At 42.3% G+C, this 20,120-nt stretch overlaps 1 protein-coding gene across 1 annotated transcript; it reads left to right on the top strand.

The window, feature by feature from the left end:
- The first annotated feature begins 1,413 nt into the window (after window positions 1-1,413).
- Window positions 1,414-16,974, top strand: ankrd28b (ankyrin repeat domain 28b). Its single transcript, XM_079275260.1, has 28 exons — window positions 1,414-1,588; window positions 5,869-5,952; window positions 6,437-6,515; window positions 7,159-7,229; window positions 7,316-7,516; window positions 8,957-9,044; window positions 9,254-9,396; window positions 9,613-9,825; window positions 10,049-10,127; window positions 10,255-10,369; window positions 10,589-10,671; window positions 10,816-10,879; window positions 11,008-11,076; window positions 11,170-11,310; window positions 11,468-11,579; window positions 11,683-11,709; window positions 11,909-11,983; window positions 12,088-12,289; window positions 12,532-12,619; window positions 12,705-12,822; window positions 13,121-13,340; window positions 13,638-13,725; window positions 13,820-13,903; window positions 14,008-14,153; window positions 14,281-14,363; window positions 14,523-14,605; window positions 14,766-14,857; window positions 15,397-16,974. The coding sequence occupies exons 1-28, from the start codon at window positions 1,562-1,564 to the stop codon at window positions 15,678-15,680; spliced, it is 3,159 nt and encodes a 1,052-aa protein (XP_079131386.1). The 5' UTR covers window positions 1,414-1,561; the 3' UTR covers window positions 15,681-16,974.
- Window positions 16,975-20,120: the final 3,146 nt, after the last annotated feature.

Below are 20,120 nucleotides of genomic sequence, written 5' to 3'. Positions count from 1 at the left end.
GCAGATTGCTAAATGACTGCACTGTTAATGTTTGAATCTCAATATACTGCCTCGATGACAGAACCACTAAGTCACCGAGTGCACAGACAGTTTTGTGTCCAAGCCTTTTGGCCCTCTTCCATAATGTCATCCCTGCCAGTCCAGTCTGTGGTATTTTCAACACACAGAGGAAATTACTGTCCCACATCGTCAGCTGGTGTGGCTGTAACATTCCATTAGCGATTCTACAGACACCCTTATTTTCAGCATTAAGGGTGTAAACTAGTTTATAATCGTGTCTAAATCTGAAATCACTTTGACTCCATGTTTTTATCCTCAATTGTTTTAAATTAATCCACATTATTAATTTTATCACAAGCATAAGGTTGTACAAGTCAAAAGAGTCAACAATGCTCTTAAATTCAGCCTGCGTTAATTAAACATGCCTAAATAACAAGTAATAAGTACAGACTTAGGTTTATGTATTTTATTTGTATTTCTCATTGAAAGCCTTTATTAAATTTGACGCACATCAGCTACTTTCAAAGCCTGCTTGTAGTTAAAGGACAGATCACTAGAGGGCCATATACCACCACATGTTGGCGTTAGTTTACAGGTCCTGAAACACACGAAGGATTTAAAACCCACCAACCTGTGGAATTGAACCCATTTAAAGTTACAGAAGATGGACCTATACTGTCCTTTGTCTTACAATAAACCCATTTGATATGTCCTAGACCTAGAGTTTAGTAGTCAGACAGAAGTATTATTAAAGCCTAAGTGGTCTAAGTTTTGCATGTCCACCATCTAAGCTTGTGAAGCAATTTATTTTGTATCCAAACTATTCACTGTAGCTACAAAAATATCAGCTCCAAAAATATCCCCCAGCTCCTATTTTAACACGATAAGGAAAAAAGAGGAAGAAAACTGGAGTGTATAACAGTTGGAGCATTTTATTGTCAGCATGGCTATACTCCTCTTCGTGAGAGAATACTGTTAATAACTCTCAGTGGCTCCACTACAGTTGCTTGTCGGCCAATGGTAACATGGTTCTCGCTGTTTGTACAACTTCAATATGAGTCACTGTGTGTAAATAGAATAATAAACAGCTGTTACTGACAAGCCGACCAAACGGAGCCAAATTGCTTGATATATTTATTTCACAGTGATCATAATGTCAATGAGTTGCATTGTAAATATGTTTGAATCGTTCGTTACAAAACAATCTACTACATTTATTATGACAAGAGCGTGGACGGCAGCGCGACACTATGCGTCTGTCACAGAGCGCTGTTCGTGCAGCCAATCAGAGACTCTCCTACTAGGAGGGCACAGCGCGTTTGACCTATTGAATTGCGTCTTTTTGGGAGGCGAAGTATGGTGGCGGAAATGCTATGGAGTTTCCGCTACTCCTCTGCTTTCATGCCATCAGGTTCGGAAGCTAGCAAGAGAGCTAAGCTAGCGTCACGTTAGGCCTCCAGTAGACCAGCAGGAGAGCTAGCCCGAGATCAAACACCGCGATTCGGAAGGAGACAAATATCCCTTTATGAATCTGCATGAGAACAATTAAAATCCCAGAAATATGGTGGTTCTCAAAATTCGAGACCAGGTAAGTGACCATTTGTATCCACAGCTGACCTAAGTTTAAGCTACTGTTGGCCAAGCTAATGTTAGCTAACGTTAACTGCCCCGATTTCAACAGCGGAATGAATGTAAGACCAGTTTCTCCAGTTGTTCTCTAGAAGCATTTCCTTAAACACTTCACGTGAAGCTAGGTGATACATTTGCTATACGTGTGATGTGAAACTTGGGAACAGTACCGCCGGGTAACATCGCGTGTTGGGATGTTTCTGGCAATAATAAAGAGCCATCACCATTTACACTGAGACACACACATGCGCGAGCGGTGTGTTGAGTCGCATCCAGCTCAGGATACAGTGTGTTGATTTGCAGCTATTAGCCAGAGCCTGCGTGAAATGCTACTAGCTACTCAGTTGTGACTAGTTAGCATGTTGTGACTAAACAATGCAACACTGGGCTTGAGTTGTGTCGCTTCCGAGGGATTATGTTCAATCATAATAAGCCACTGAATATCTGTAATGTAGTGTAAGATGATTAGCACAACAGCCAACGCTATCTGTTGATGTTGACATGAATAATGTGTCTTCTTGTATGAACCGATGCCCTGAACTAAATGTGACATCTTTGAACGCCACCACTGTGTTTTGACTGCAGCGATCTATGAGAGGCTCAGTGTGATGCTTTAATTTCTAATGCGTGTTTCTCAGTGTTAAAGCGTTGGATAAGTTATACCCTTGATCACAAGCCTGTAGTGTTTATCCCACTTGTGAATACTGTTAATAATTGAACCGTTTGTATCGGAAGTTGTTGTTTACCAAAGGTATCTATTTTTATTATATGAATGGGAAACATGCAGGTAATCTGCTGTGTAACGTTAATGGCAATAATACATGACGTGACATTATTAGACATGCATCCTGTAACTGTGTCAAACACTTCCTCTTATCATTTATATAAGGGTGTTTTGAACAGGCCTGCTATTCTTGTAGTGTGTGTGTGTGTGTGTGTACCTGGCCTCATGCGAGCTGGTGGAGTTGCCAAAGAGCTGTCTCCATGGTGATGGTATTAACTAGGCTGGCTTGTGTGAGGAAAGGAGGTGTGCACAGTCGTGTAGTCGGAGAAGCAGAGAAAATCTCCTACACCGGTCGTGCAGGACTGGAGAACTGAAAAACAACAAAAACTCAGATTTGTCTTTCTGTGGGGGGGGGGGGGGGGGTTGTACAGAGATCATCAAAATGATAACAAGTCCCCGTTTGTTACCCTGACTTTATCCCTAGTAACTAGGGGTGTCACGGATCACAAACCTCACGGTTCGGTTCGGATCACGGTTCAGGAGTCATGGTTCGGATCATTTTTCAGATCAACAAAGAAAAAGGGAGGAGACAAATATAACTTTGCTTTCCATTTATTAATTAAAGAACCTCAAGAACACTTAAAGCAAAGAACTTTGGGCTATAGTCTTACATGAAAACAAAAATATTGAAGATGTCCAATTTGAAACAAAATTAAATAAATAAATGAAAATAATACATTCAAGAATTCTGTTAAGTTTAAGTGCAACATGAGGTATGTTGATACCCTTGTCCTTTGATCAATACTGAAAGAAAGAAACAGCCAGTGAGCTTCCACTGTTTACACTGAACTGAACTGCTCAGCAACAACTTGGGTCTGTGTTTACTTCCTGTCAGGTCATTCAAATACACAATTATGTTACATTACTGTGACATTATTTTCAAAAAGATGAGAATATCTCCATTGTCTGGGGAGAGGGTCGACCTTTCTGTGGTGACTGGAATATTATTGGGCCTGTCTAGCTTCCACTCTGATACTTCTGTCAGCACCTGCCCAGGTGTGTGTCTGTGTGACTCTCTCAGAGGGGGCGTGTCTACAGCACCTGCCCCAGGTGTCTGTGTCTGTGTGACTCTCAGAGGGGGCGTGTCTACAGCACCTGCCCCAGGTGTCTGTGTGACTCTCAGAGGGGGCGTGTCTACAGCACCGGACTAAGAATCACTCCGCCGTGGTGAAACTACGAGTAACTCTGAGCACCATTGCACCCTGCAGATAGTCATGGGCGTGATAATGATGAATGAGAGGATTGTCTTCTGCTTTTTTCAAACCGGCTTTAAGCTACTTTATGGTAATCTTTATCTTGCTTATTCTGAATGCTTATTGAGCATGCATTTGACTGCTGAACGGCATCATGTGGCTCACATTTGTATGAGGCCATGACATGTTGGTTTCAATATACTTAAAAGGTTAATCATCTTACCCATGCCACCACATATATACGTTCACGGTAGATTTTTATTTGATCAAAAACAGTAGTGCTCACAATGTTTGACTTTTAAGTTTGTTTAATCCTGGCGTCTTGCAGCAGAAAAGTTGAGTACATTTCATACAGTACAATTCACTCTAAGTGCTTAGAGTGAATGATACGGGATAACAATGTTATAGTGAGCCATTAGTAGACCGTACTATAGTTAGATCCAGACACTGCTCATTCTATTTGATAGGGTTTTGTGAGTATGTGGCTCAAACGATGCCTTATCAACCAGAGGTCTTTTGTACATTCAGTCTTATAAGCTACATGGTTGCTACATTAGCTAATTAGCTAGCTGTTGTACCCCGGTGGGTTAACTGAAGGATGGAGGATTAATGAACAATTGTACTCCGCATACTACATCAGTCTAATTGTGTACGCTGAAAGAACTCCAGCTTCATCCACCTAAAGATGTGCTTTAAGGCCGACAAAGGTAAGCTTGAGCTAAGGTTGAGCTGGCAAACATGGCAGTTCATTAGCAAACTTAATTACAGTTTGTGACTCTTGATGGGGGCATTGATTTTTAGCAGAGTTTCCGAATCAATTTGACAAGTCACGGAGATGTAACACTAGTTAGTAACAAAAAACAATCACAAGCAAACATTTGACAAAATGTATTGTAGAATTAAAAGAGCACTTGAGAGGTAACAATCATTTGCCAGCTTGGTAAAGATTGTCTTACCGCGCCATTAAACATGAACCAGAAAGTTATGCTAAATTTATTCCCGTTGGCATTCAATCTTATTATTTATGATGTGGTCAAAATGATTTGTGCTAGCTGGTGGTCAAAAACTGTAGAATTGTTTTCAAATGCACCTGCAGTCTGATATGGAAGCTATTGCTTGAGGTTGTGTAAAGCTGACAGTTGTTGTGAAGATGTGGGTAACTACATGGACAAGGAGTCATAGACGCTCTGTCAGCTGTGATGTCTGCTGTGTTGGAGTGTCGGGTTCTCACTTCAGACTCTGAAGTAAGTACGAAGTACGCTAGCCTTGTCTAGAATCCGTGACTTCAGCTGCCTGCACATGGGTAAATATTGCAATAAATATTTAATATGGTTTCAGTCTTAAATGTATTTTTTTTTAAGGCACGAATATAAAAAAAATTGTGCAAAATGAAAATAAGGAAAAATGTGATGGTTTATACAATATTTTACTGAAATAGCGCACCTCCAGTTTTGTAGAAATCCCACAGACAGCAGTACTTTCCCTTTGTATACACTCCTAGAAGGGTGGGGCCAACGTAGCAACTTTCTAATAGTCTGATCGATAAGAGTCAGACTTCACAAAGAACTCCAACAAGTACCTCCTTCACTTCACTTTTACTTTGGAAACTCTTTTTGACTTGTATCATCTGTGGACGCTTTCCTTTTCTTTCTTTTTCTTTTGTGTCTGTGTCCGTTTAGGAGATGCTGACAGCGAATCAGTCTTTTGGACCACAGTGTTGGGCTTGTAGTCATTCAAATATTGTGATAATTCACTCCGTGCGGTGTTTTGCTTGCCAGCTGTCACTAAACACAGAACAGAATTAGAAAAGAGGCCGCTCAGCATTTGTCTGTATCATCCTCTGATTTGTGGAGTCATCGCTTTGTTAAAATGTCTGTACCAAACTGCTCTAGTATCTTTTTTTATAACCGTGTCCATGCACCAGTCTGTGCCTGTTCAAAGGATTGTTAGCAACAACATATCTGGGCTTTTTAAGCATTAATGTGTGAACGCTGAGCAAATGAGCCGCGTGTGTGTCGTGGTGCTTGATGACGAGGATTCTGAAGTCTCTCTGGTCTAAGGTCTCCGAGGTCAGCATGCTTTTCTCATTTTTGATCTATACTGTTGGCGTTTTCTAGTCTCTCAAACAAGGTTCCCCCTCACAGATCATTGGCCTTGCACGTTTTTACTGTCATGATGAGAGTCTGAGATAGTGTTGCAATGTCAGCCAGAAAAAGTCTTGAGATCCAGTTGATTTTGACGCGGCCTCTCTCTCTTTTACAGCCTGCTCTGCTGAAAGCTATTTTCAATGTGGATCCAGATGAAGTACGCTCACTCGTATTCAAAAAAGAGGATGTGAATGCACAGGTAATCCCAACCGACTCTTGTTTCCTCATATTATTTAAATTTCAGCGGCACAGAATTTAAAAGCTCTTGTGTATAAATGTCCTTGTCCTCAAATATCTCTTTCTGTTTTTCTTTTTGTTTGTACAAAAAGCACAAAGACAGTTTTTACAGTTCCCACTGCATGATCTGACTCAGCTTATTTTATTGCATTGCTCAACATTACTGCTTTGGTATTCAAAATAAAGCTGGTTTGTACTAGCTTGTGTTTCACTGGAAGCCTCTTTAACTTACTGGATTTTGTGTTTGCCATGAATGGTGACTGTGCTTCTGTAACATGTAATGGTTGTTTCTCCTTTCTAGCATTGTAATGTCAACAAGTAAAGAGAAACATTGGCTTTACTGTCACAGGACCAAATGAACTTATATAAACTATAGAAGAAACAAAAGGTGATAACTTTGAACTCTGTTTTGTTTCTATTAAAGTCTTTGTTTTCACTCATTACAGGACAATGAGAAGCGGACTCCGCTGCATGCTGCTGCTTATCTTGGTGACGCAGAAATTATAGAGCTGCTGATTCTTTCAGGTGTGTTTTGTTTTTAAAAGAGGATTCATGAACAGAAGCTGTTAAAGTCAAACAGCCATATGAAGTTCTGTCATTCTTGTAGTGTAGACGATTTAGAGGTCAGTATTCAGAAATTGGAACCTTACATCCCCAACATTAATGTCACATATCAAGCAACATTTATCCTTTTAATGTTACAATTCTTAGAAATGTGTTATCAGGAAGGATTCTCTCGGAGAAGGCCTGAGTTAGCATAAATGATGTAATTTCTGTCACAATTTGAGCTTGTTAACTTGTTGACATGTGACCAGTATGGCTCAATTGATTGCACCAATTTGAGGATGGTTGCTCATAACGTTTAAACCTTTTAAAATCCCGTTCTGGGTATTGAGGGGAGTGTTAAATGCTCTTCAACGTTAACCTGTCTGAGAGCGAAATGAGATATTTCAAATGCCTCTGTGGCCAGATGTTGCATCTGCATTCAATATCGTAGAATACCTCCACATGCACCCTTTGCAGTCTGCTCTTTTCTTCTGATAATGCAGATGGAGATATTACTAAACAGAACTCTCTAAAAGGCATCAGCCATTTTGTTGAAATGTTTCGATAGATTGTCGTGTAGCTGTTATGACCTCGAACAGTTTAACAGCCTCTTGACTTGTAGGTGCCAGAGTAAATGCCAAAGATAACAAGTGGCTGACTCCTCTGCACCGGGCCGTGGCCTCCTGCAGTGAGGTATGTGTACGCTCCTCTGATTCTGTACCTAGTCATGTAAACGGTGTGGAGCTTAAACCTACATGTGACGACGTCTTGTCTTGCAGGAGGCCGTCCAGGTGCTGCTGAAACACTCTGCGGACGTAAACGCCCGAGACAAGAACTGGCAGACGCCGCTACACATCGCCGCAGCAAATAAAGCTGTCCGCTGCGCCGAGGCCCTCGTCCCGCTGCTCAGCAATGTGAACGTGTCGGACAGAGCCGGCCGGACTGCGCTGCACCATGCGGCCTTCAGCGGTCACCTGGAGGTAATGTTAAGCCAAGAGTGTGGTTTGATTCCGCCGCGCTCAAAGAAGTACTTTTAATACCTTTTTATTTCGTTTGGATGGAGTCGCACCTTCATGGATAAAAAATGGCAGCACATTTGAATATGAACTGCAATAAGAAATAATACACGTGCGCACCTAAAGGGTCGGTGCTGACGTTGTGGCTGCACAGTCTGTCCCGTCTTTGTTGTGTTTTTAAAAGTAGAACCACTTCAGTGCTGATCATAGAGACGGACTCCGATGGGTTTGTCTGGCTGATCTCCTCTTACTGACTGGATGTGCCTGCTCGCCTCATAAATGTGTAAACACAATGGCTTTCCAATACAGAACAACTGAACAACAGCTTAAGTGTGTAGTAAAGTGAAACAATCTACATCCCCATATAGCTCTGCAGACTACCCACCTCTCTTTATTGTATAGATGGCTACACACACACACACTGTATTTGCCAGTTGTTCCTCATCCTTGTTTCTTTCTGATTGTCTTTGACAAAGTTAAAAAAATATATTTTTGAATTTAGAGCTATTCATGAAAATGATTCATCACCATCACACCATATTGCAGTGAGTTATTTGTACCTACAGTGTTTGGCCTATGCTGTGGCCTATTCTCACACTCTAATTTCGACAAATAAGTAAACTGAGCTTCTGTTGTATTGGTGTGTGTGTGGTTGAGTTTTGATGAGGTGATAAAATCTGCTTTTGTATCTGGGAGTTAGTTGCACAAATGGAAACCCCACGAACAAATCTAAAGTTGGAGAAGCTCACCAAATATATAATAAAGCTGCTTTCCAATGAAAGACAACAGCACATATTCAGACCGTCAGTTTTTCTACATGGATGCACACTGACGTTTTATGTACTCGTATGTACGTTAATTATATAAAAGTGTCATTTAATCAAGTGCAATGTATGCAAAACAAGCGCATGAAAGCTGTTCCGACAAACTTTTGGTTGTGCAGCAACAGTCTAATAAAACACTCAACAAATACAGATGTTAGGAAATGCAGCTGTAGCCTTTGTTCAACTTGATAACAGCCTATGCCTCTCTTATGCATCGTCTTCAACTTAGGCGCACGGTGGACATTGACAGTTTCATGCGTAGCTTGTACTTGTGCTGTTGATGTTCCTGTGTTGTGTGTATGCAAAACGTCTTTCAACCTGTGTTTGCTCAGCACTTTAAACAAGAATGTATAGCCTTGTGGAAGCACGTGTAATTCATGAGATTAGATTAAATCAAAGTAAACTGTATGCATGTACATGGTGTAGACCGGAGTATTAAGGCATTACACACCACGTACACACAATGGTTGTATGAGTTGCCACGCTGACTGAAAGGCAGCAGAATTGGTAGTGTGCAGGTTGTAACTTCCCTCCACATTTTTCCTGACTGCTCTTTTTTTTCCTGTGTTGCTGCTGTTAGATGGTGAGGCTCCTGCTCTCCAGAGGAGCAAACATCAATGCCTTTGACAAGAGGGACCGCCGCGCAATCCACTGGGCAGCCTACATGGGTAACAAATCAAGCGTTGTTACACCACATTATTATGTTTCTATGTAACTTCATCTCATCTTGTCTCCAGGACTTTATTGAAAATACTTCTACTTTTAAAGGCATCAAAATGATTCATTATTTGTTGTTGAAGTTAACACTCGTGTTCTGATATGACCAAATTGAATGTGTATTCATGTCGTGAAATCATTGTCTTTTTTTCGTCATCAGGACACATAGAGGTGGTGAAGCTGCTGGCGTCTCATGGAGCCGAGGTGGCCTGCAAAGATAAGAAGTCGTACACCCCCCTACATGCAGCCGCCTCCAGTGGAATGATCAGTGTTGTCAAATACCTCCTGGACTTGGGGGTGGATGTAAGTTCCACCACCAAGCTTATTGTCCTCACACTGCAGTTCACCGCCAGACCTAATGATCTGATCAGGAGAGACATTTAATAACTCATAACCTGGCCTTATCCACTGCTTATGTTTTGGATAATGACTCAACAGATTTTTTTTTTTTTATCTTTAAAAAGAGTGACAGCGTCTCGATGCTGCGATGACGACTCCCTGTTTTGTCTCGCCGTCTAGATCAATGAGACCAACGCGTATGGCAACACCCCCCTCCACGTGGCGTGCTACAACGGGCAGGACGTGGTGGTGAACGAGCTCATCGAGAGTGGCGCCAACGTCAACCAGGTGAACGAGAAGGGCTTCGCACCGCTCCATTTCACCGCCGCTTCACGCCACGGGGCGCTCTGTCTGGAGCTGCTCATGTGCAACGGGGCCGATGTCAACATCAAGGTGAGTTAAAAAAACAAACAAAGCGATGCCTCTCTTCATTTCAGAACGGATAACGTTGGAAGAACGTTGCTCCATTTGACCCGGGGAAGCTTGTGAATAATAACTGGCACTCCTTTTCCCGGTGATTTAGCAGCAGTTTTTTTGGAGCTCAGTTTTTTGGAATTGCTAAAAGACATAGTAATGATCTATATTGTGATAGCACCATGTTTTTTTTTCCCCCCAGAGTAAAGATGGTAAGACTCCCCTCCACATGACAGCCATCCACGGGAGGTTTTCTAGGTCTCAAGCAATCATTGAGAATGGTGAGCTCCTCTGAAAAATTCCGCCTCGCTGACTTTATTTCACACGCTGGACTGCAAAAGTGCCTCTCAGCGTAATGTCGGCTAAGTGCTTCTTCTTTTTTTTTTTCTCTCTCCTTTTTTTCTGAAGGTGCTGAGATCGACTGTGAAGATAAGAACGGAAATACTCCGCTGCACATTGCAGCTCGATACGGACACGAGCTCCTCATCAACACCCTCATCACCAACAGAGCTGACACGGCTAAGTCAGTGAGCCCGTCTGCTCTTTCACAGCCACTGTTACAACTTTACACCTTGTGGAAAGAAGTTGCAAGTTTGAACCTTTCAAAAGCATCGACGTGCTCTCTGTTGTGTGACTGATGGAGATTGTTCTGTACAATTGAATAGTACTTTGCTACCCTTAGTTTAGCACTATCGTTATTTGGTTGATACTGAGTAAATCAACACGATTGTGTCACTTTCAGGCGAGGGGTTCATGGTATGTTCCCACTTCATTTGGCTGCTCTCAGTGGATTCTCTGACTGCTGCCGAAAGCTCCTGTCTTCAGGTGAGCAACTCCGTATTCATGTTGTCTGTCTAGTGCAAGCTCAGCTAGAGTCTTCTTGTTGAATGGGTCAGTCATTGGGGTTGTATAGGTCTAAGTCACCTGTACTGTAAAGGATCTTGCTGATAATGCATTACTCTGATGCAGGATTTGATGTTGATACGCCTGATGACTTTGGAAGGACCTGTTTACATGCTGCAGCTGCTGGAGGGTGAGTACAGGGCAGCTGAATGGTAAAAGCTAAAATAAGCTAAATAATGGACAGCGTTAATATTAGTGTTCGGCTGTAGATCGTGACATATAACAAAAATAACTTCATGAATCTCCCGAACCCCTCAGAAACCCGGAATGTCTCAATCTTCTCCTCAACACGGGGGCAGACTTTAATAGAAAGGACAGCTTCGGCAGGTTTGTAGCATTTAATGATAGTTCTCGAGTTTGTTCTCTCCGAGTTGCGTGGTTGAATTTGAAGAGGGAACCGAGCTCTGTTTGCTTTTCCAGGACCCCTCTGCACTATGCTGCTGCCAACTGTAACTACCAGTGCCTGTTTGCTCTGGTGGGCTCCGGGGCCAGCGTCAATGACCTAGACGAGCGGGGCTGCACTCCTCTCCACTACGCCGCTGCCGCTGACACAGCTGGAAAGTCAGTAATGCTTTGGAAATTCACTTTCTTAAAGGAGCGGGAGGGCGGGTTATTATGTTTGAGGGTTTTTGTGAACAAAAGCTCAGCTGCGTTGTTGGTTAATGCTGAGTGAGTCGGTGACGTTTCCCTGACCTCGGCCTCTTTCTCGTGTCTGCAGGTGCCTGGAATATTTACTGCGAAATGATGCAAATCCAGGGATCCGAGACAATCAGGGCTACAATGCTGTGCACTACGCCTCGGCGTATGGACATCGCCTCTGTCTGGAGCTGGTGAGAACTCCACTCCGGCGCACACGATGCATAACAACCAGCATCTATGTATTTCTATATTGTAATTATTGAATTGATTGGTGCTTCTCCCACTCTCACACAGATTGCAAGTGAAACACCTCTAGATGTGGTGAGTTCCATTTTTGCCTTTCTTATTGCTTGTTCTCCTTTGTGACGGTCATGTTAAATTGAATTTGTTGGGAGCCATCAGTACATTGTGCAGATGTTTTTTTGTGAATTTTGCTTTCAGAGTAGGCCATGCCCTTCATATCTGTAGTTCTGACCTTATATCTGAAGTCGATTCTAACTTGTGCACCCGGTTTGTTCAGCTAATGGAAACCTCGGGGACAGACATCCTGAATGACTCCGATGTCAGAGCCCCCGTTAGCCCCCTGCACCTCGCTGTGAGTGATTCTGTATTATCCTTGTCCTGCTATTCCTCATCATGGCACGATCCTCAATCTCATCGAATTTATGTTGACTTATTCATGGTAAATGCACCATTCAGGCATACCACGGTCACCACCACGCTATGGAGGTTCTGGTGCAGTCTCTGCTGGATCTGGATGTGAGAAACAGCCAAGGGCGCACACCTCTCGACCTGGCGGCCTTTAAGGGCCACGTAGAGTGTGTGGACGTCCTAATCAACCAGGGAGCCTCCATCCTGATCAAAGACTTCACTTTGAAGCGAACCCCCATCCATGCTGCAGGTATGGACCTGGACTCGGTGGCACATGAAGCTGCCTACCTCTTGTTTTTTACAATCTAATATAACATGTTTGGTATTATATTTACTGCACCTTTATTGGCCGGGATTATTTGTGGTGTGGTTTTAATTGAGTGTTTCATTTGTAAAGGTCTTTTGTAATATTGTTTTAAAAAGTGCCACATGAATAAAGTGTATTCGTATTATTATGGCTATGCTAATGAGGTGTTCCTTCTTTCCCTGCAGCAACTAATGGTCATTCAGAATGTTTGCGTTTGCTGATTGGTAATGCTGACCTGAAAAGTGCAGTAGACATTCAAGATGGGAATGGACAGTAAGTCAAATTTGTTTGTGATTTTTTTTTTTTTCCCACTGATGATCTGAAGAAATTGCTGAAATGACTATCTGTTATCTCTTAGAACCCCCTTGATGCTGTCGGTCCTGAGTGGACACACAGATTGTGTGTATTCTCTGCTGAATAAGGGAGCCAATGTAGAAGCCAAAGATAAGTGGGGCAGGACAGCCCTTCATAGAGGAGTACGGAGATCTTACCATTCTTACACACACTTACACACTGTATATGTACTTATACTCGTACCTTCATTTTGTGCGTTACGTTTTTTCCTTCCAAAAATGTTGTCGTTTCAATATTATCGTATATATGTTTGAGATGCTGCCTGCCAGGCATATTATAGGTATACAAATGTGATTGTCTTTGATTTGTCTATAGAAGGAGTAATAATATCTGTCAAATCATGTGAAATGCAGAAGCGTTCAGGATGTCAGTCAACTGTAAAAAAAAACCCCGCTAACACCTACCGTTTTCTGTCTGTAGGCGGTGACCGGTCACGAGGAATGTGTGGAGGCCTTGCTTCAGCACAGCGCCAACTTCCTGGTGCGAGACTGTAAAGGGCACACACCAGTCCACCTGTCAGCAGCATGTGGACACATTGGGGTACTTGGAGGCCTGCTGCATGCTGCCCAATCAGTGGAAACACTCCCCGTCTTAACAGACAACCAAGGCTACACCCCACTGCACTGGGCCTGCTACAATGGTACAGAGTTGAGGGTTTGAAAACCTGCTTTTAAAAAGACAAACAATCAAATGTTGTTATGGGAATGTGTATCTGATGTTGAGTAATGTATGCTCTTAAATGCGGGCAAGCTGCCAAGAGAGTAAGAAGGAGCACTTAAGCAAGTGTAGATTTTAAAATCAGCATGGACAGTCAATCATTTTTCATGTTTCTTTCATGCATTTTCCTCATGCACCCAAACACATGTGGTTTTTAAAAGAGCCCTGATTGTGAGACCCTGGAGATGAAGGCTGACGGTTAATGCTCTCTTGTCTGCAGGTCACGACACGTGTGTGGAGGTTTTGCTGGAACAAGAGGTTTTTCACAAGGCCGAAGGCAGTGCTTTCAGCCCCCTCCACTGTGCTGTGTAAGATCTTTTGAGCCGTCCTCTGTTTAATTAAATGCATGTGAGGACAAACCTTTATTCGAGGAAGTAATGGTGCCCTTTTTTTCATCTTTAGAATCCATGACAACGAAAGTGCTGCTGAGATGCTGATAGACACTCTGGGCCCGGCCATCGTCAATGCCAAAGACAGTAAAAGCAGGTATACACATTCATTTGAGACAGGTGTTTTGTACCTGTAATTAAAAGCTTGTATGATGACGAGATGATGAAAAATGAGCCTCATTTCCGATAATATGTCTGCAGGACTCCACTACATGCAGCAGCCTTCACTGACCATGTGGAGTGTCTCCAGCTGCTGCTGAGCCACAACGCTCAGGTCAACAGTGTTGATGCTGCAGGGAAAACCCCGCTCATGATGGCCGCTGAAAATGGCCAGACCAACGCTGTCGGTACGAACGCTTCAATACTTTCACCGCTTTCGTTCTATGTTGTCCATAACTGGACTGTAAAACACCTCTCTGGGACGTACTAATCTGCGTCCAATTACCTTGGATGTGTTTTTCCTGATTTACTTAGAACTACTGGTGAGCAGTGCAAAAGCAGATCTCACTCTGCAGGATGCTGTGAAGAACACTGCACTTCATCTCGCCTGCAGTAAGGTTCGTATTGCCGTATGGTGGCACTCTTCCTACATTGTACAGCAGCAGTAATAGTTTGTTTGTTGCATTGTTTCACACACAAATGGTATTCCTGCACATTTAGAAGCTATACTCTGTGGTGATTTTTGAGATGTATCGTACTGCACCTGTTTTCCACAGGGACATGAAACCAGTGCCTTGTTGATATTGGAGAAGATTACAGACAGAAACCTCATAAATGCCACTAACGCCGCCTTACAGACGTATGTATCACTTGTATTCCATTCGGGTCTTGTCTCTTGCTGCATCTGAGCGATGGGAATGTGGGTTAGTTACTGTGGGGATTTGAATGAGCAATATAGAGATACAAATCGTGAAATATTGACTCTCCTGTCGGTGCATTCATACTTTATGTTTTTCAAGGCCTCTACACGTGGCTGCAAGAAATGGTTTAACAGTGGTGGTGCAGGAGCTGCTTGCAAAGGGAGCCAGTGTACTTGCAGTCGATGAAAACGGTAAATTCACAATGTTGTTTTTCTATTACTATAGACCAGCACCTTTCATATTTTTTGGGTTTTTACAGTACATCAGGAAGTCCCATCTAAACATCGATACTAATGGACACAGCAGTGTCAGTAATTATTTAAAAAAATCCTCATCCAAATGGCTATTGGACTGCTTTTATTTACCAGTTTCAATTAGTCCACACATCCACAACATTTTAGCTGCTCGTTCACCTTTTAATCATGTGCCTAATGTTCACTTCCGAAACACGAAGGTTAACATACTGTAGACAAATCACAAAGAGGTAAAAACAGGATCAGAACTTTATTTTGGTGATAACCAAGCCATTAAAACATGCCTGGCTCAAGTCTTACAGATTTTTCAGATCATCTTAATGAAAACTTCTCAGACTCGTTATGATTTTACCTCAAATATATCTAAAAAGCCGTGTTTACTCATTTAACTGAATCATTTACACCAGTGCTCGAAACAGAAACTGTGCATTTCTGTTATACAGTATGTAACGTTGGTATACTGTCACTGTTCACAGGTTACACACCCGCCTTGGCTTGTGCCCCCAACAAAGATGTGGCAGACTGCCTAGCCCTCATCCTGGCCACCATGATGCCTGTGTCCCCCTGCGCCCCGGCACCCACCCTCCCTTTCAGTGCCATTAACCACTACACCACCAGCCCCTCCAAGAGCGTCACCTTCGACAGCCTGCCCGTGCTGCGCGGCGAGCACAGCTCCTACTGCAGCTTCAACAACATCAGCCATCAAGACGGACTCTACAAGGACGAAGAGCTGAATGACTCTGACTCGGAGACGTACTGAGGGGACAGGAGGGAGCGATAAAATGCATGAACACACACACTGTGTCTTAAAAATCACCCACCGCCAGCTTGGGAGGGCAGAAGAAGCAAGAAAAGCGCTCACAGGAGCCTTAAGAGTCCCCTCCCCCCTCCCACACACACACCGGAGAGAGGGAGGAGGTGCAGCATGTTGGCCCACACTCATCCAGCACCAGGTGTCCTTCAGCTGATACTGGACCCCAGTAACGGCTGCTTTACCAACCTTGACTTCTAAAAACTGTGCTTGTTGGGCAGACGGCGACTTTTGTACGGCAATAACATGCTGAAGAGGGATGGTAGCACTTCACAGAGAGCTAAACCGACAGGGACCAAAAGGCATGGATGCATTTTAACCCAGTTTTAACTGTGTACATGAGATTGAGAATTTGGGGGTTTATTGGTTAGCAGGTGGGAAGGGGAGGGGGGTTTCATTTTGGGGATTTCTTGATGAGTTAGAGAAGGTTGATGTCCGCACACTACATCCGTCAGAATGCACTTGTGCTTCGAGTCTGTAAGTCATACAGCCGGAAAGTCATTTATTTTTTGAGATCAAGCATTTTCAATACACCCATGTTCATGTCTTAAACTCGTTATCCCTCAATAAGAAATCTGATTTAGCAACCTGAATAATTTAAAAACATTTGGTATGTGCGGCAGGTCATTTTTAAGTTGATCAACCTTACCTTTGTATGTTGACCTGTCCATTGCGGTTTAGTCTTTGAAGAATAAATTATTTGTGTAATTTCGCTTCCTATTTATGTGTTCATTTTGTGCCTTCATTAGTTACTGAGAAAAGATGAGTTTGTTGAGGCAGCTGTGAAAGTACAGTGATGCGCACGAGGTAAGTAATGGAACATTTCTAAGAAGCACTGATCCTGTACTGACGTATCTGACGCTCAGCTTTGTGAGAACACTGTAAACCAATGATAGGACAGCGTTTGAGTTTCTTTTGTTTGAATGATATATTTTGCTTATATTAGTCAATGTTTGTTGACAGGTTTTGCTTTCTTTAACTTAAAAAAAGAAACCACTCGATCCTACCATGATTCAAATCTTCCCTGTCTGTTGAAATATCCTTTTAACTGGAAATATGTACAATACATTTGCTAGCTTCCTTAGAATGGAAAAGATGATTTTTTTCTTTTCCTTGAAGAGGGATGAAACTAGCATGTATATAGAAATTATTACTGTGAATTCAATGCTCCGATGAATTCTTTCAGTACTGAGATTGCTGTATATTTTATGAGTAATAAAGAAATGAGTTATTTAAGAATGAACACGAGTCTTTATGAAGTGCTGCTTTCATTTTGTCAAATATGTGACACATTTGAAACAGTTTTACATTCATACATTTCCACATGTAGGAAAAGCACAGGTGTAAATAATTGAATCAATGATCGCTTTATTCGATTTAGCAGCTTAAGTTTTCTGAGTACTGGTGCTCACACTGGCTCATTGCCACATCACATACTTCCGTCAGTGTTGTCAGCCCTTTTACACTCTGGAGTCTAGACCAATCAGGGGAGGTCACATTCTAAAAACACATTTTACATGATGACATCCTTCACTATAATTACATGTTTTGAAGAAATGGACTTACATTTATGGTTAACATTGCTTCAGCACCCCCTGCTGGTTTAAATTAGTAAATTATGTGATTGTGGTATTATAAATATCTGAGAAACATTTCTGACATCAGGTATTCATTTTATTGTCCTTGCCCCGAATTTCTATCATTAAAATCTTACTGGAAAAATGTATTGTACCACTTTGATTGTCTCACAGATGTCGTCAGCACAGTCAATATCTATTGTGGCTTATTCTGGGGATCCACCAAAGAGCACATGCAGGATAGCTGGGCTGAGTCCTCCAAGGGATAGAGGAATGAATGACCAATCATTCGACCAGCAACAACGAAGAAGTCACTCTCCAAGAGGTAATGCCAAGTGGAGGGAGTCAGATGGTCTTGTTCCCCCTCAAAAAGAAGAGTTCCTCCTGGTACTTCAATTCAACATGCTTTACATCTTTTGGCAGACTCCAGAGTCTGATGCACGACTACTTGAGTGCTTGACAAATGTGACGTTTTAGTTCTGTAGAGCAATACCTCACGCACTCATCACTGAGAGCCTTGATTCTTGAAAAAGGGAACTCCTCTCCACACGTCACACATTCCTGAGGTGGTCCAACTAGCTCATCACTGCATTCTGGTTGACGTGCCTGTAAACAAGATCATTTTAAAATGTAACAAGCTATACTTGTGTAAATGTTCATACTCTTGCCATTTTCATATGGGAACACCAATTTAAAAGTGAGGATCTTACAGGGTTCCAGATTGAGCTTTCTTTGGAGTGGTCGGATGAAAATTGTAGCATGACCAATCTGTGTTTGTGGATCTTTCAAATGACTCACATGGTAACCCTCATTGGGACATGGTATGATGATCAGTTGGCGACCGTGTTGTTCCAGAGCTTTTGAGCAACTCAAATCCTCCCCCTTGTCTGAGTTTTTGATGTGACTCGAAAATAAATTCTCAAATTAACCAGTTCAGCTTTAAAGCCAAACATGGCACTGACTTGTGTATATATGCCTAAAAGGAAATTGTAAACAAATAGAGGTCAAAACTCATCACTTCTTATGTGTTTTATTGATGCCTCCAAAGCTTTTGATCGTGTTAATCACAGTAAATTATTTTGTAAACTGAGCCAAAGAGGTGTCCCCACATACATTGTGAGAATTCTGGCTTACTGGTATGCGCACCAGAGTATGCAAGTAAAATGGGGTAAAAGTGTGTCAGCCCCATTTGGGGTTAGCAATGGTGTCAGACAAGTTCTGTTTAATCTGTATATTGATGATCTGTCCAAGCAACTGAAAGCCTGTACTACTGGGTGCATGATTGGAAATACTCTGGTTAATCACATCATGTCTGCAGATGATCTGGTGATCTTTAGTCCTTCTAGCGCTGGTCTTCAGCAGATCCTCACTATATGTACTGTGTACGGTGTGGAACATGACATCAAACACAACGCCAGTAAGAGTGCTGTCCTGATCTGTAGAACTAAAGAGGACAAATGTCTAAACTTCCCTGACTTCAAATTGTCTGACAATAATCTTGGTGTCTGCAGTGAAGTAAAATATCTTGGTCATTTTTTAACAGAACACATGTCTGATGATAACGACATTTCCAGTTAATGTCGTATGATGTATGCACAAGCAGACAGTCTCTAACGCTAGTTTGGTCTGTGTACAGATGGAGTGAAGATGTCTCTGTTCAGAGCATATTGTACTCCACTCTACACTGCACACTTGTGGTCAAACTACAAAAAAAAGAGTTTACAGAGACTTCAAGTAGCGTACAATGACGCCATGAGAATACTTTTAAAGAGACCGAGATGGAGTAGTGCCAGTGAAATGTTTGTGCCTGCACGAGTCAACACTTTCCAAACTGTTTTAAGAAATCTCATGTACAAATTCATCTGTAGACTGAATGACTCTGTAAATGGGATCACACTTGTTTTAACCAACATAAGGTTTAGTACCAAACGCTACCAGTCCCAGCTGTGGCGACATTGGTACAGCTGTCTCTTTGTAAGGCATTGCTAGGCCTATGTACTTTTATTGTTTGTGTCTGTTTTTGTATGTATCTGTCTGTACGGACCCCGAGTCTGAAATAAAGTCTATCTATCTATCTATCTATAGTCATCTGGATCTGTATGACTACCTGAAAATAGAAGATAATAATACAAACAACCGATCTAACTTGACATGTAATAATGTTTAATGCTTCTGAAAGGTAACTTGATTCAAGAAAAATACGTCTGTCCATCATGATGCCTGACTTACCTTGGAATGTAAGACGTTTTCCCCGCAGCAAGACTATCTCTGGCATATCGGTTTGTCCTCAATACAACAGAAAGAGTGAGTGTACGAATGAAGCTGTGCAGGCGCAGCAACAGTTCGCCTCCTTGTCGTCCTTCTCCCTCCAATGTATGGACCAAACGGTCCTGAAACCTGGCCTAGAATCAAGTGAAGAGGATAAGCTATAATCAGTACAAGAGAATAAGGACGTTGCAGAAGAAACATGTTGGCTAACGATATCATCGCACACTTTACAGGAATGCGATCTGACGCACAGCATGAATAAATAAATCACTCATCACCGGCGACAGTAATTTAGTCTACACAAGGGATTTAGCATGGACAAGTGTTCCCTGCAGAAACCTAGCGTCCGCTGGGTGCCTGGGTGTTACGTTATGCTGCACAACAAATAGCAAAGCAGTGAACGCCGCATGGCTGCCTAGTTCAGTTTGATAGAGTATATTGGCACTTTGACCAACAGTATTTAGTTCAACAACTGCTGTTGTTGTGCTGCTTATACGTTTAAACAGAAGAAACTCACAGTTCTCACGCTAGTGACCGTTGGTCA

This window comes from Melanostigma gelatinosum (genome assembly GCF_949748355.1).
Source record: "Melanostigma gelatinosum genome assembly, chromosome: 9".
NCBI lineage: Eukaryota > Metazoa > Chordata > Actinopteri > Perciformes > Zoarcidae > Melanostigma > Melanostigma gelatinosum.
Note: the sequence above shows the minus strand (reverse complement) of the source record. Positions and strands in the feature narration are given on the sequence as shown.